The sequence below is a fragment of the Crocodylus porosus genome, unplaced genomic scaffold, assembly GCF_001723895.1.
Source record: "Crocodylus porosus isolate Cpor-Errol unplaced genomic scaffold, CroPor_comp1, whole genome shotgun sequence".
NCBI lineage: Eukaryota > Metazoa > Chordata > Crocodylia > Crocodylidae > Crocodylus > Crocodylus porosus.
The window spans coordinates 45,390,452-45,405,874 of record NW_017728943.1 but is presented as its reverse complement, the minus strand read 5'-3'; the positions used below and the strand labels follow the sequence as shown (position 1 = coordinate 45,405,874).

The 15,423-nt window shown below is 45.8% G+C and overlaps 1 protein-coding gene across 3 annotated transcripts in view; it reads left to right on the top strand.

Annotated features, from left to right (window-relative positions):
• The window catches only part of EML6 (echinoderm microtubule associated protein like 6), a 325,505-nt gene that overhangs the window by 231,630 nt on the left and 78,452 nt on the right, over positions 1 to 15,423 (top strand). For all 3 annotated transcript variants that reach the window (XM_019549288.1, XM_019549286.1, XM_019549287.1), the window contains exons 17-18: positions 5,808 to 5,908; positions 12,924 to 13,126. In XM_019549288.1, coding sequence (XP_019404833.1) covers positions 5,808 to 5,908; positions 12,924 to 13,126 — 304 coding nt within the window. The remainder of the gene's footprint in view (positions 1 to 5,807; positions 5,909 to 12,923; positions 13,127 to 15,423) is intronic.

Genomic DNA, 15,423 nt, shown 5'->3' with positions numbered 1-15,423 from the left:
CTGCAACAACCCAGAGCCCACGAGCCACTGCTAACACTGCACAGACTCCGACCCGGCCTGCTGTTCTCAGCAGCCCAGATGGCAGTGGCTCCTTCTGGCTGCCGCTGCCACCGCTCATCCCAGCCCAACAGTAATGGTGTGGACAGCCAGTACAGTCCTGCCCCGGCCTGCCCCACGTACACAGTCCCACCCCAGCCCGCCCCGTGCCCACTCTGGACTCGGCCTGGCAGAGCAGGCCAGCTGGAACCCATGCCCAGTCCCAACCTGGACTGCCCTGCACCTGCTCCAGACCCACCTACCCACACTGAGTGGTTGCAGTGCAGAGTGGCAGGGCAGCCCAGGCATGGGCCCTGGGCATCTGCAGCAAGAAGGGGCCAGCAGTGGCGAGGGGGAGGGGCTGCTTTTCTCCTGTGCTGAGCAGCAGTACTGAGTGAACTCAGAGACCTGTCAGCCCTGGGGGCCTTTGTCTCCATAAGGGGGTGAAGATCCTCAGGGTGGAGTTTGACCCAGACAGAGAGCATGGGAAAAGACTGAAGCCAAAGTCAAACAGAGACTGGTAGTATGGCACATGTGCTACCTGTCAATGGGGGTGCATGGTACTCATGAAGGCAGCGTTGCTACCAGTGCTTCTGAACACTGCACCAGTCTTCCCTGCCTCAAAACGAGTGAGCTGCAAAATCCAGAGCACTACATGCATCTTCTGGGGCTCCAGATGGGAGCATATGGTGAGGACCACACTCTATAAAACAAAACAGTTTGGGGGCAGGGGAATGCCAGATGCCCTGCTGTTCTTCTGAGCCAAGTACGAGCCAGATTTGCACACTGGCGACAGGGACAGAATCAAAAACAGATGTTTTTAAAGGATTTTGCAGGACATCTGCTGTGACAATGGCAGGTATACACAATGACCAATTCAAACCCAGGGACCATGGGATCACCACAGTTTTACAAGATCATGGAACACTTCTAAAACAAATATGAGCTGCACAACAAGGCCCCAGTGACCCTGACAAGCCACCATAAAATGTAGGAAGTGGTAAGGACAAGAGACATTATGTTGACCATGGATCTACTGCCCAGTGACAGCAAATCTTCCACAAGGACCTGCAGATGGAGCACAGAGATTTGAACTGGCACATAACCCACCAGGCACTCCCAGTGTGGGCATGGAAAAACAGTGAAGGGCAGAGAAGCCCATCAAACTGCCCAAGGCAAACCTGCTGGTGTAAGGCAAAGACTATCAACCACATCTTGTGGTATTGCCTATACACCAAAAATGTATAGAGGAGAGTAATCTTACTCCTCATGATGATGACAGGTGTCAAGACTCTGTTCAGTCACGTGACCAAGCAGCAGGGAACCCTGGCAACCCACTTCAACCAATTCATCTCCTGCTTCAGAAATGCTCTGTGGAAGACCAGGAACCTGCACATGTACAGGCACACAAGCCTCTCATTCGAGGACTGTGCCAAAATGGGACTGAGTGAGATGCAAGAAGTCGGTAGGAGATACCAGGGAGAAGATGGAGATCATGTGGAAAAGAAAAGACTGGCACAAACTGCTCAGAGGTGGGACAGCTGGAGAAAACAATGACAGTGATGTGATGACAATGGATATGACGATGATGACAACCATTATAGGACAAGTGAAAGGACTGGAAAGTCAGAAGGGGGAGTTGGGAGGGGAAAGAGATGTGTAGGCAGTCCATGGGTGTACGGTATGGTCATTTATAACAGGAATGAGGATGATATGATGCAGGGGCGGGCAATTGTTTTGGGCAGAGGGCTGCTTACTGAGTCTTGGCAAGCCATCAAGGGCCACATGACAGGCAGCCGAGGCAAATAAATATTCATTTTCTAAAAATTGTAGGGGCCCTGCGGGCTGGGTAGAATGGCCTGGTGGGCTACATTTTGCCCACCTCTTGAGATAACAGTAAAGGTGTGTGTTAGACTGTCAAGTGAACCATAGCAGTCATGAGATAGGTTTGTAAAGGGGTGTGTGTGTATCTATCTATCTATTTATCTATTTTTTTAAGTTCGTACTCTGTCTAAGTAGGTGCTAAAATACTGCATAAAAGTGTGTTTATGGAGTACTTGTACAAAAACTTGAAGCATTTTAAAAAAAGGTAAAATGCATAATTTCTAGGTGAACTAAGTCTATGGGTATTACATGTAAATAGTTACAGCTCTGTTTATTTCAAGGTCAGTTTTTTTCAAATTTGTTCCTCCTTCCACGTGCTCAGAGGCAGCTGGGTCTGAGAGTGAGGAGGTGGGAAGGGGCTTCAGGAAGAAGCTGGGGGCAGAGAGCAAAGATGCTACCTGACCTCCCCAGATTTATTTTCCCTGCTGTAGCAGTGGGAAGGGGACAAATTCAAGGTAAATCGCCAATAATTAGATTCCATGCCTGGAAAATTATATCAAATATATAATTTTTCCATACATAGAGTTTAAATACTGGGGGTGTCATCTTATATTCAGGATTATATTGAATAAAAATGGTAAGGGGAGGGTTTTGCTGGTATATTTGAATAAAAATGGTAAGGGGAGGGTTTTGGTGGTATGCAGATATAAGATGATGGGTTTATTCTCCTATAGTGATTGGGGAAAAAACATTGTCTTGTATTTGAGTAAATATGGTAATGAGCTACTCAGTGCTCCTTTCTAGTAGAAGAAAGCATAGCAAGATCTATCTGTGAGGAGCTGAAGCTGAACACAGTTAGATGAGAAATAAGGATATACTTTTTGTTTGCAAGTTAGGTTACTTAACCATTGGAATGACTTACCTAGGGATGCAGTAGGTTTTTGGTCACTTACGGGCTTTAAGTGAAGACTGGAGATTTTTTTTAAGATATGCTATCAAATCATAACAAAATAGGGCTGGAATGGACCTCAGCAGGTCACCTAGTCCAGCCTTTTGCTTAAAACAAGATAATTTGTCTAAATCCCAGCCAAGTGTTTGTCAAACCAACATTTAAGCACTTCCAGTGATGGAAATTTCACATCCTCTCTAAGTAATCTGTTCCAATGCTTAACCCCACTTAGAAAGTTCTTCCTAATATCCAACCTAAATTTCTCTTGTTACAATGTATTGAATCTTCCCTCCATCTTTCCCCAACGAAATAGTCCCAATTCTTCCCTTTATTCCATGTATGCCATGCTTTCTAGACCTCTAATTATTTTTTGTTGCTTTTCTCTGGGCTCTTTCTAATTTGTCCACATTTTAATTGAGGTGTGACACCCAAACCTGGATACAGTACTCCAGGTGAGACCTCATTGGTGGTGAACAGAATAGAATAATCATATCCTTGACACTCCTGTTAGTTCATCCCAATAAACTCTGGGCTTTTTTGTTTGTTTAGTAACAACAGCACGCTGTTGACCTGTGGTCCTCCATAATCCCCATGTCCTTTTCTGTAGTTCTATAACTTTGCCAGTTGGGGCATCGTTATGCATGCTCCGGGGGAGAGGGTGGTGACACTTGAATTAGAGCAGCTTTGAGAACTGTTCTAATTAGAGCACCCACAGCATCTCATGTATTCAGCATCCCACACTTCAAAATGGCAGCAGGGGCACTTTGACTAAAGCTCATTTGGTGACCTTTAGTTAAAGCACCGCCACCGCCATTTTGAAGCACAGGGGTGCTGAATACACAAGACACGAAGGCTTCATTAGCATGCTCCCGCAGACCCAATCGTTTAATCAAGTCTGCTCCGACGCACTATAATTACAGATCATTGGAGCAGCATCCCCACACATCTACAGGCACCCTTGTTTCCCAGTTTGTCTTAGTGTACTTCAGTGGTCTCCAACCTTTTAAAGTAGGATATCACCTTTGTCATTTAAAAGCAACCCAAGATCTACCGTGCGCCCCTCCCCCCGCTCCAGCCCGCAGGTGAGTTTGTGGAGAGGGAAGGGGGAGTGGGGCGGATCGAGGTGGCGGGAGAAAATATTATTTGGGGGCATGCCTCCCCAGCAGGTAAATGTCACCCGGCTGGGGCCCCACTCAACTTATTCCTCCCTCTATGGCACTATTCCTCCCTGCGGAGGCCTCTGTCTAGCTTCCGCCCCTTCCCTCCGCCACAGACTGAGCTTCTGGGCTGGGGCATGCATGCACATGCATGCAGGTACTCAGACCCCCACCCCAGCCTCAGATCAACTCCAAGAGGCTCCGAGATCTACCTCAAGAGGTTCTGAGATCTACTGGTCTATTGCACCACCCAAATATGGCTGCAGGGCTGCCAGTTCAGGAAGCATGAAGCACTGTGGGGCATGTGAGAGTGCCACTGCTGGGCACAGTAGTTCTGCCATGTACTCATAGCTTTAGGTTTCTAAGTACCAAGACTGCAGACAGATGTAACATTTGAAGACTTTCAGATGCCTTGGAAATGTTTCAAAGCTTTGAAATGAGGCACTAACGCTTCACTTCTTGTTACATCTGTACAAGAGTGGGAGCATGTCACAATACTCTCTTCTCCTTGGAAGGGGAGGCAGTACAGTGTGGGGGGCGACTGTCTGGCAGACCAACCAACAGCCTGCCAGACTGTCCAGTCACTGGGCCCTGCTCCTGGGTCTTCAGGGTGCTCCTGGCATTCTGGGCGCTACTGGATCCCAGGGTGCAGCTGGATTCCTGCCTGCTCTGGCCCTCAAGGCACTGCTTCAGCACTCGGGACACTTCCAGGTCTCAGGACACTACAGGCATTTGGGGCACTGCTGGGCCCTGAGGCACTCCCAGTATTCAAGGTGCTGGCAAGTTCCCTGGCTGCTCTGGCCCTTGGGGCATCACTCCAGTATTCAGGACACTGCTGGGTCCCCACAGGGACCCCCACTTCTCTCAAGACTCTTGCTCCTCACCCACACCAAAGAACCTTGCACCCCTGCCACTGCTTCTCCACCACTGGAGCTGGGGGTCTGGGTCTCCAACCCCCAATACCCATATTTTCTGGCTCCAGCAATGGGCGGCTCAGAAAGAGCAGAGGTAGAACAGCAGGAGAGCATCCACTATCAGTAGCTCCACTCCTCCATCTCTCATCTACTCCCCCATCCTCTGGAGAGAGGGGAAGCAGGGAGCAGATTTGCAGGTCACTGTAGCCTCCTGTGGCATGCCCTGGCAGGGACAGCACGTGGCTGGATGCAGCTGTGGTGACAATGAGTCACTCAATATGGGATGTATGTATGTGCTGTGGCTGAAATGCTGTCTTTTTAAAACAATTTCAAACCTGTTACCCTTGGAAACATTAAAAAATGTTAGGTCTCTGTGCTCCCTAAGTCACTTGGAAACTCAGAGCTTCAGCATTGTTGGGCCTTATTAATCATTTTCTCCTTTATGAGCATGAAGTAGTTTGCTGTTACAGGATTTTTTTAAGAATAAGGCCTGGGTCATCTGTACAACTTTACATGTTAGGAAAAAGATCATGGAAGAAATGTTTTGAAAGACTATCTACAGGGTAAAAATCACCCCCTTACATGCTGTCTCTTTCTTTTCCCTCCCCTCACACCCAACTCCTGTTCCCGTCCACTGAACTGAATCTCATATAAAACCTAATATGAAGATAGACTATGTGTGAGAGACCTGTATTCATGGCAGGGACCAGAGAGACCAATCCCTAACCTGTAGTATAACCTACTGCAGCGCTGTGTCTTCTCTGTGGCCATTATCCCAGTTGCTGGGCTCTTATGGGGTTTAATTCTCACAGTTAACAGTAAGCCTGCAATATTGTCATTTGTGGCTGGTTTTGTAGTACTGTATAAAATCAATTATTTATTGAAAAGCTATCAGCTACTCTTTACCATGTTTTTTGTTTCTTGCAGGGGCCACAAAGACAAAATCTTTGTAGTGAAGTGTAGTCCGCATCATGTAGACAAACTAGTCACTGTTGGGATGAAGCACATCAAATTTTGGCAACAAGCAGGTAATGTACTACCTACCTATAGTACTTATACAGCCTCACTGTATTAGCATTCAAGCACTTGTGTTCTTTCCTATGTGATTGGCATCATTATGCTCTGTTTGCAGATGGGGAAAACAAGACAGAGAAAAGTTAAGGGAGGGCTCTCTTTTACTTTGTGCCCAATAGCACTTACCCAGCCCTGAAACTACTGTTTTTGGCACTTGCCCACATCTAGCAATCCTATTTCACATGCGTTACGGATGCACAAGCAGCCATATGTCTACTTAGCATGCATAGTAGGCTGTGATCTGACTGGGCAAGAACACATATCCATAGACACTTACATGGGCAAGCTTAAAATCCAAAGTTGTAGCCTGTCAAAAACATGTTTAGTGGGTCTTAGATGCCAGAAGAGGACAATCCTCATGTTTTAACTCTTTAGTTAAGGCACTCACCCAGGAAGAAGACCTGAGATCCAGGCCCTCCCACAACCCAAAAGTAGGTTTTGAACTTACATATCTCCTGCTTTCTAACATAGCGCTCTAACTACCATTTTTATATTTGTATGAATTACTGTGGTTGATATTAATGTATTTTTATACTTTTATAATATGTCAAGGATTGGGTAATCTGGTGATGGTTGCAAACAGGCAATGATTGTTTGCACTCCAAAGGGGAGGCCTTTCGCAAAGGAAAGGTGAGGCCTGGAAGCACTCTATTCAAAGACTGATGTTTCTCACAGCTGGAGAAAATAAGTGATAGACCACAACTATCTCTCTGACAATTGATAACTGAGGATACTAGATTCGCCTAAAAGGATGTGGATATTTATTTGACTTAACTGAATAAGGAAACATACCTAACTTGCCAAACAGATATACATGGTGGGAAGGGGGGCAGTTATATGCCTAGTTTATACTCCCCAAGAATTGAATGGAAGCAGGTATGAAAATACATAGATAAGGACAAGAATGTAAGAGTTACCATGGCAGTAGGCCTTTGTCTAAAGATTCTGGGGGCACTGATACAACTTAGTCCCCCATCTGGCCTAGCTGGACACTGGACAGTGCAAGCTAGCAAGCTGCTGCTAGAAAATTCTGATGGGGGATCTGAATTAGAATCTGCATTTTTAGTGGTAAAAGGTAGAGGTAAAGTCAAATCATATTTCTTTTATGTTAATTTGTTTGTTGAGTTTCCATATCTCTGTCTGTACTTAACATTAGAGGTACTGATTTTTATGGTTTCTCCTGATTATGTAATAAACTTTTTTGCCATTTCTTATTGTTCATTTTAAGTGTTATTTCAGAGTATTTAACTATGCAGGCAAGTCTTTTCTGTGAAGGAGAGGTGTCATTTTTAGGACAGGTTGGGTAAAAGGTGTGATTTTTTTTATCTGGCATAATCTCTGCTAAGAGCTGATGACACATGTGTAAGACAGAAAGAGGTGAGGTACCCTGGGCCAAGGAGTTGGTCCCTGTAAGACATCTCAGGTTATTCTCAGTGGCCAAGCAGTAGGGCTATGCGAGACTTCAGAGAGAGCTTCGGATCCAGAGAAGCTTCGGACTCTTCAGGGTCCAAATCAGCATGTCCAGGTCGAAGCACCAGCCTTGTTCAGCTTCCCAAAGTGGTTCGGAGCCGCCTCAGAGATCCAGGCCTAGGGTATAATGGGGAAACAATAAAATATCTATAACTGTGTTGTTTTTTGTCCAATCTGGATGAAATTTTCAGGGGTGGTAGACTCTGCAGAGAGTATGAAGCCTGCCAAGCTTCAAGAACATCAGTGCAGGGGGGTTCTGGGGCCCTGCACCCCTAACTGCTGACAGGCAAAACTCGTGCCGTGGGTGCTTGTGGGACTGACTGTCTCTGTCTTGGGACGTGGGAGGCACTACTGCAGACCTGGCTGCTAAGCTACTAGCTAATGTAGCCAGTTAATTGCCATCGATTAGCACCTACAAAACCAGACTAAGGAGAGGAAAGAATCAATACAGACAATCAACTGCCCCAAGACAGACACAGTCAGACCCACAAGCACCCATGGCATGAGTTTGCCTGTCAGCAGCTAGGGGTGCAGGGCCCCAGAACCCCCCTGCACTGATCTCCTCGACAGCTGGCAGGCATCATGGCCTCAGCAGGGGCCACCACCCCCGCAGCTGTCACCCCGCTGCGCCTTAACACACACAGTGTCACCCATGCCACAAGTTTTGCTTGTCCGCAGCTTGAGGTACAGTTCCCCCCAAACCCCTGCACCGATCTTCTTGAAACTTGGCAGGCTTTGTGACCTCAGTAAGAGCTACCACCCCCTGCAGTTTTGACCCCTCTGTGTTGTAACACAGACGTGACAGGAGTTTTGCTTTCAAGAATTTGGGGTACAGTTCCCCTAAAACCCCTGTACTGATCTTCTTGAAACTTGGCAGGCTCTGTGGCCTCACCAGGGGCCACCACCCCTGCAGTTTTCACCCCCCTGTGGTGTAACACACAGCTGTGACAGGAGTTTGGCTTTCAGGAATTTGGGGTACAGTTATCCCCAAATCCATGCATCAATCTTCTTGATGCTTGGCAAGTTTCATGCTCTCAGCATAAATTACCATCCCTGCAGGTTTCATCCAAATCAGAAAAAAAACAACAAAGTTATAGATATTTCATTGATTCCCCCATTATAACCTATGGCCGGATCTCCGAGGTGGCTCCAAAGCTTTGGAGCCGCTTCAGCTGGATCGAGGCAGAAACCCGGCCCGGAGCTCCGGATCAGATCCCTGGCATCTGAAACGGCTGGATCTGAAGCCAGATTGGATCGCTACCGACTCTCACAGGCTTACCAAGCAGTGAACAGTGAAGAGTGGCATGGAGTAAAGGACCCCTCTGAAGCTAATTATACATAAAAGACAGAAATGTGTGACTGGGGAATTACTCTTTGGGCAAGTAAAGGATTCTGCCTTAAGTGTCTTTCTCCAGATCATTCATGAAGTTTGTCAAAACAGAAAACTAAGCCAAGCTCTTCCAAGTACTAGGACAGTACCATGTTCCCTCTAATTTAAGATTACCATTCATTCATACCTCAAAAGTCTCAGTCCTTCTGATGTTTCTATCATCAAATACTGTGGAACTACAAAACCTACTTCTGTTTTAGTTAATGTCACCACATTCTTGTATGATTCTTTGGAAGCCAACTAATAGCCGTATTAACACTAATCATCATGTTAGAGGCTCCAATGAGTGTGTCTGTTTGACTTTCAGAAAAAGATGTATTCTTGTGACAGCTAAATAATTTAGCCAGACACAGACACAACTTCTGTGAGCTTTCCCATAAGGAAGCCAGCTGGTAGTTTAGAATCTTGTTAGGGACCTCAGGCAGCACAGATAAAAATGATAGTATCTTAGTTTCATGTACAGATGTAACTCTTTAGTAATCCTCATATTTTCTATATAGAATTTTCTTTTGTCATCAGAGAGATCTGGCAGCCTGAACTCAAATGCCAGATTGAACAGATGGGCTTGGGAGTAACTTCAAAATACCTCCTTGTCTGGAAAATGAAAACCAGATGTGTTGCAGAAATAAAGTTGTGATTTAGATGTACTTCACTGGCCAAAAAATCATCATAACCCCATATTATGATATAACACTATGACTATATAAAATTTACTGGGTTTTTATCAGTTTCCATTCAGTTAAGAACATGTTAATGTTCTGCAAAGCAAATTTTTTGACTAAGCAAATTTTATATATTGTGGGAATGACTTTCGGTATGGACTGAACTGTCAAACTTTGCAGTAAGAGTACGTTATGTAGCCTTGGTTTCTGAGTAGGGATCTGTTCTTTAGGAATGTTAAATGTTGTGTGTGACACACAAGGATGGGACTGAAGCTAGTTCAGGTTTACCCATTGACTGTCCTCACATGTTTGCTTAGAAGGCCAAAACAGTTCCAGATTAACAAGAATTTTTTCTTGTATTTTCAAGTTTACACTATTTTTAATTATTTCTATAATATATATATGCACTGCAAGGGATTCTGGACATCACCAAGGAACAATTTTGCACAGAGAGGGGGAGGATTTTATCTTCACTTATCTGCCAGAGAGCTCTTCTATTGACCATGCTGTCTGACACTTACTCGCATTAAGTAGTATGTATACTCCAAAAATCGTCTTACTGAAACAAATAGGATTTATTCTGGAGTTAATAGTTTCTCAGCATGAGTAAGAGCAATGGCACCCAACCATTGTATGGCTCAGGGGAGGTCCATGGATCCCTTATGGGGTCAGTATGCAAGGTCAATCCATGGATGCAATCTAGCACCCACGCCCAACCCACATGTCTGGATCCAGCTATGCCCTGGCATGATCTCACATGCAAGGACAACAGGACTCTCCAGAGGTCCAGAATTTTGGCAGCAGTGGAGCAGCACTTAATACTGCCACCAAATTTCCAGATCCCTGTGGAACCCCACGGGCCAGCTCTGTGGGCTAGATTGGGCCTCTGGGATGGAGGTTTAGCACCCCTGAGTGAGATGACAGTCTCAAAAGAGGAAAAGGGAATTTGGCAGGTTAATCTATGTAGCACGTGCTCTGCCAACCAAGCCCTTACTTTTTCTTACCAGAACACTTTAGCAGCTCAAAATAATTACGTGTGATACCTGTGCACAGCTCTGGCATTGTAATCATGCCATGAAAATTTCTATTGCAGCTGGTCCTTTTACATTTACATGAGGTGGCTGGGATTGGATTTTTGGGAGTCTTGGTAGACCACAGACTCAATGAATGAGTCTGCAGTGTGATGCAGCAGTGTGATGCAGCTGCACAAATGTGAAGGCAGTTTTGGGCTGCTTCAGTAGAAGCATTAGGTGAAAGACACAGGAGGTGATAGTGCTTTTCTACTCAGCACTGGTTAGTCCTCATCTGGAGTAGTGTGTGCAGTTCTGTTCTCCACATTTTCAAAATGATCTGTGGAGAAGTTAGAGGGAGTCCAGAGGTGGGCAACAAAAATGATCAAGCACTTGAAAGGCAAGTCATATGAGGAAAGGCTAAAGGAGCTAGGCATGTTCAGCTGGTGGAAAAGGTGCTTAAGAGGGGATGTGACAGCAGTGTTCAAATACTTGAAAGGCTGCCATAAAGAAGATGGAAAGCGCCTTTTATCTCTTGCTGCAGAGAGGAGGATGCAGACCAATGGCTTGAAGTTGCAGCAAGTAAATTTAGCTTGGATATCCAGAAAAAAACTTCTTCACTGTGAGAATAGTGAGGCAGTGGAATAGACGGCCTAGGGAAGTTGTGGACTCTTCATCACTGGAGGTGTTCAAGAGGTTGGACAGCCACTGGTTGCAGATGATCAAGGCACAGCTATGCCTATTTTCTACCATGGTTATTTCCCAGGCTTCTGGGCTTTGCTGGTTGTTCCTGCCCCTAGTCCTCCCCCTCCCTCTTAGCTATGTTGGGTACCTCTAAGGCCGGGGAGTTCAAATGGGGTGTGCCGATTTTCCTGCTAGGAGCAAAGCCTAAGGTCTCTGGCTAGAGAATCACCATGGTTAAACTGATCACCATATTTAGGGTCAGGAAGGAATTTTATGGCATGGTCAGATTGGTGCAGACTGTTGGGGTTTTTGCCTTTTTCTGTAGTGAAAGGCATGGCCCTCTCCCAAAAACATATTGAGCATATGTTGACAGCATTTTAAAGAAGCAGGACATTAGCATTTTAAAGAAGCAGGACGTTGGTTCCCCTTAGGACTATGTGAAATTTCACTGGATCTTTTGTTTCGACGCATTCCGAGCTTGAAACAGCAAAATTGAAATGAAGCAAAAGGCTTCAAAACAGCTTCAGAATGAAACAGGGGCACTTGAAACTTTTCAAAAGTTTCAAAAGGTTTCAATTTTCGAAGCTGGGCTTACTTACATCACCTCCCAAGGGAAGCTCCTGATATTCACTTGCCACGTCTTGATCTCTAGTTGAAGTGCAGAAGGTTCCCATCTGGCTAGTACTTGCTCGGAGATGTCACCTACAGATGTCCTTGGGGCTCCACCTCCCCTACACCCCTTCCATGTGCCAAGCTGATGGACTTAGCCGTATGGCAGATGGCTTGAGCTCTCTCAAATGCCAGTCCATGTGGTGTGGCCCCAATGGACTTATATGGGCATAGCATCTAGATCCACACTGGCTGCAGGATGGTGGTTCTTCTTCCTATGTTTGGCCTCTAGAGTGTTCAGCATACACAGGAGGTCACTCTCCATCCTTACAGCTGTGTCAAGCCGGTCAAGCCATTCTGGTCCTCTGCCCAGAGTCCCTGAGGGCCCCTGGTCCCTCAGCCCCAGAAGTAATAAATATGACCGCTGTCTCTCGCCCCAGAGGTAACATGAAATTACAAAGGAAACAGAAAAAGAAATGAATCAGGGAGGTAGCAATCTCTCCTCCCTGCTCATGCATCCTTTCATGTAAATCAAGAGTTAGACCCTTGGTGTCCTTCCCTTGTCCACTGCTGGGTGTCACTCAGCCAGCCGGAAAGTAAGCTCCTCTTCAGGATGTATGTCCTTGACTTGAGGCAGCACCAGGTGTACCAGCTGGGAGCACACAGCTGCTTCCAAGCTGTTGCTCTCCAGCTCCTTCCTGGCAGCTGGCTCTTAAAGCTCACTGCTGGTGCTGCCTGATGACATCATCATCCCATGCCAGTCCCAGACATACAAGTAAATGGTTGATGAAGTGCACAGGTGGCTCCTCCAGATCTGCCTGATCTTCACTGCTGTGCCTGTACCAGATAAGTATTCCCTGTCACTGGGCTTTTGGCTGTGGGCCCTGGGAAAGGGGTCTCCACCCCTTTACTTTTGTCACTCTGCGACACCTGGGTTGAGAGTAGTCTTATGTAGTCTTATGTAGAGTTTAAATAGGTTGTATGGAATGGTTTGGATAGGGATGATCTTGCCTCAGGCACGAGGTAGGACTAGATGACCACTGGAGGTCCCATTCAGCCCTGCTTCTCTATGACTGTGACTCATTTTGGAACATTCAAGGTCAAAATGAAAACACCATAAAGCTTAACTTTGTTTACATTACAGGTGGGGGCTTTACATCTAAACGAGGGACCTTTGGAAATATTGGAAAACTGGAAACTATGATGAGTGTTTCCTACGGGCGAATAGAAGACCTAGTATTCTCTGGAGCTGCTACTGGAGACATTTACATTTGGAAAGACACACTGTTACTTAAGACAGTGAAAGCCCATGATGGACCAGTATTTGCTATGCATGCATTGGATAAGGTATTCATCACCTGCTACTGTCTATTGTTTTCACTCCAGTTCGGGATTTTGAAAGTGGTTAGCTACACACTATAAGTAAAATTCTGTTTCTGTGTGCACCAAAAATGACACTTATACACAGGCTTACAGATCTGTTACCCCTGCAGCATAAGTGGGCATTCATAGACTGAACATTAGTAATATAGTATGCACTGGCTGCATGTATATGCAGCTACATGTGTGCACTTTTAGACATATCAGTGGATCCAGGAGGCAGGGCAGGAGGGTAACTACACCCCCCTTCCCCCCCCCCCACCCGCATCGGCAGTGCATGAGTAGTGAGCTCTTTGTCCTCACCAGCTTATCAACACAGCTCCTGGCCACTTCCTGCCACCCTTTCCACTGCAGCTGAATTTGACAGCAGGCAAGGGAGTGAAAGGACCAGCAAGCAAGGGGGTTAGAGGACCAGCAGTGACATTTACCCCCTGGGTTCTGGATCTGTACCAGTAGCAACTTTGGCCAGGAGATGTATTCCTAAGCCAAACAGCTGAAAGAGTTTGCTGCATGTGCACTGTACAGCCAAAGGGACCTGCAACCATACTGCCCCCAAGATCTGCCCATGCCTGTGTGTAAGTCTCAAAAATACGTGCAGCCAGAATCCCATGACTACCTGGTGTTAGACTGAGGAAGACCCCTTGTGTTTTAGTCCCAGTACCAGAGCGGTTAGGGTACTTGCCCAGAAGGCTAGAGATTTTAAGTCCCTTATCCAAAGAGGTTTGCCCTGCATCTTTCTGATTTCCCAGCACGGTGCTCTAACTACCATATCACAGATTATGCATTATCCAGTGCCCTCTCCAGCACTAGTTTTGAATCTGGTCCCTAGGCAGCCAAGAGCAGGAGGTATGTGGAGCCATGGAAAAGCAAGTAATTCACAAGGTATGTGGCTTGGTAAAATCAATGCTGCCTTGAAGAGGAACAAGCCCTAGGTTCTCGCCTGGCTGCTACCCTCTACATGGGGCAGAAACTTTCCCACTGCATTACATACATTTTTTTTCAATGACTGTTATATGCAGTGACTTCACTTCAAAAGGAGCACCAAAGAAGGCAGTGGTAATATGTAACCTGTGTTGTGATGGCTAAAGCACTATACTGGGAAGTCTGAAAGACAGGTTTAAATCCCTTCTGAGCAAAGGACGAGCATAAAACTTGTATCTCTAGATTCCTAGAAAAGTGCTTTACACACTTAGCTGGTAGAACTAAAATACGGGAGGACCCTTATCCTCCTACCTCTTTTTTGGGTCTTATGCTCCGGTATGCATGTACATTAGCTGCATATGTGCCTAGCTGGCACATAGTCATACTATACATATTTCATCAACACACACAAGCTTATGTATCCAGGGCATAAACTGGAGGCCAAAAACAGCCAAATAGATGGCTAGCAAACTGCCAGTTAGATGCACAAAAGGAAGCAGAATTCTGCCGTATACTTATAAAAGGCACTCATATTATAAGTATTGTACATATACTTATATCGTAATGCATGCATATATCGTAATGCATGCATTTTGGGAAAAGAAACTTCTGTAAAGGAAGCCCAGGTTACAATTGGTGATGTTGAAAGTGGCTAAAAATACAGAATTAACAATAATAAATTACAGTGTTTTATAATAATGTAGTCTTAATTATGGGATCTTATGTATCAGTCCATCAGTATCTTTTTTAGCTTATTCAAAATATATAACTATAAATATACGGTGTTCAAATTCACTGGGTATGAATTTCTCTCATTTCCACATCTCTGGAGTCATTGAGAATAAAAATTTTAAAATAGTATATTTAACAATTCAAGAGAACTTTGAATTTAAAATAACCCCCTGCCCACATACAATTAAATAATATACATGTAAAATTATATATTCTAATATTATAAAAGCCTTAGTCTTCTGTCTGTAATCCTTTATATGCACTCTGATTGGTTGCCTCAGCAGCCAATCAGAGTGCTCTGGACAGACAGAGACACATGGTGGAGTGCCACCATGACAGCAGGGACTGAGGGTTCGGAGCAGGGGGGAGGGGCAGGCCTGGCTCCCCCCACCCTGCTCCTTGGAGCACAACAGGGACCAGCGAGCCACCATGATGGAGGGAACACAGCCAGGGACAAGACCAGCCGCACTGGCCCCAGCCCCAGCTCTGGCCCCAGCTCCAGCCTGAAGTGGCGGGGGGAGCAAGGAAATGGCCCTAGCTCTGGCCCAAAGTGGGTGGGGGAGTCATGGAGCAGTCCTGACCCAAGGTGAAGGGGCAGGACTCAGGCCTCT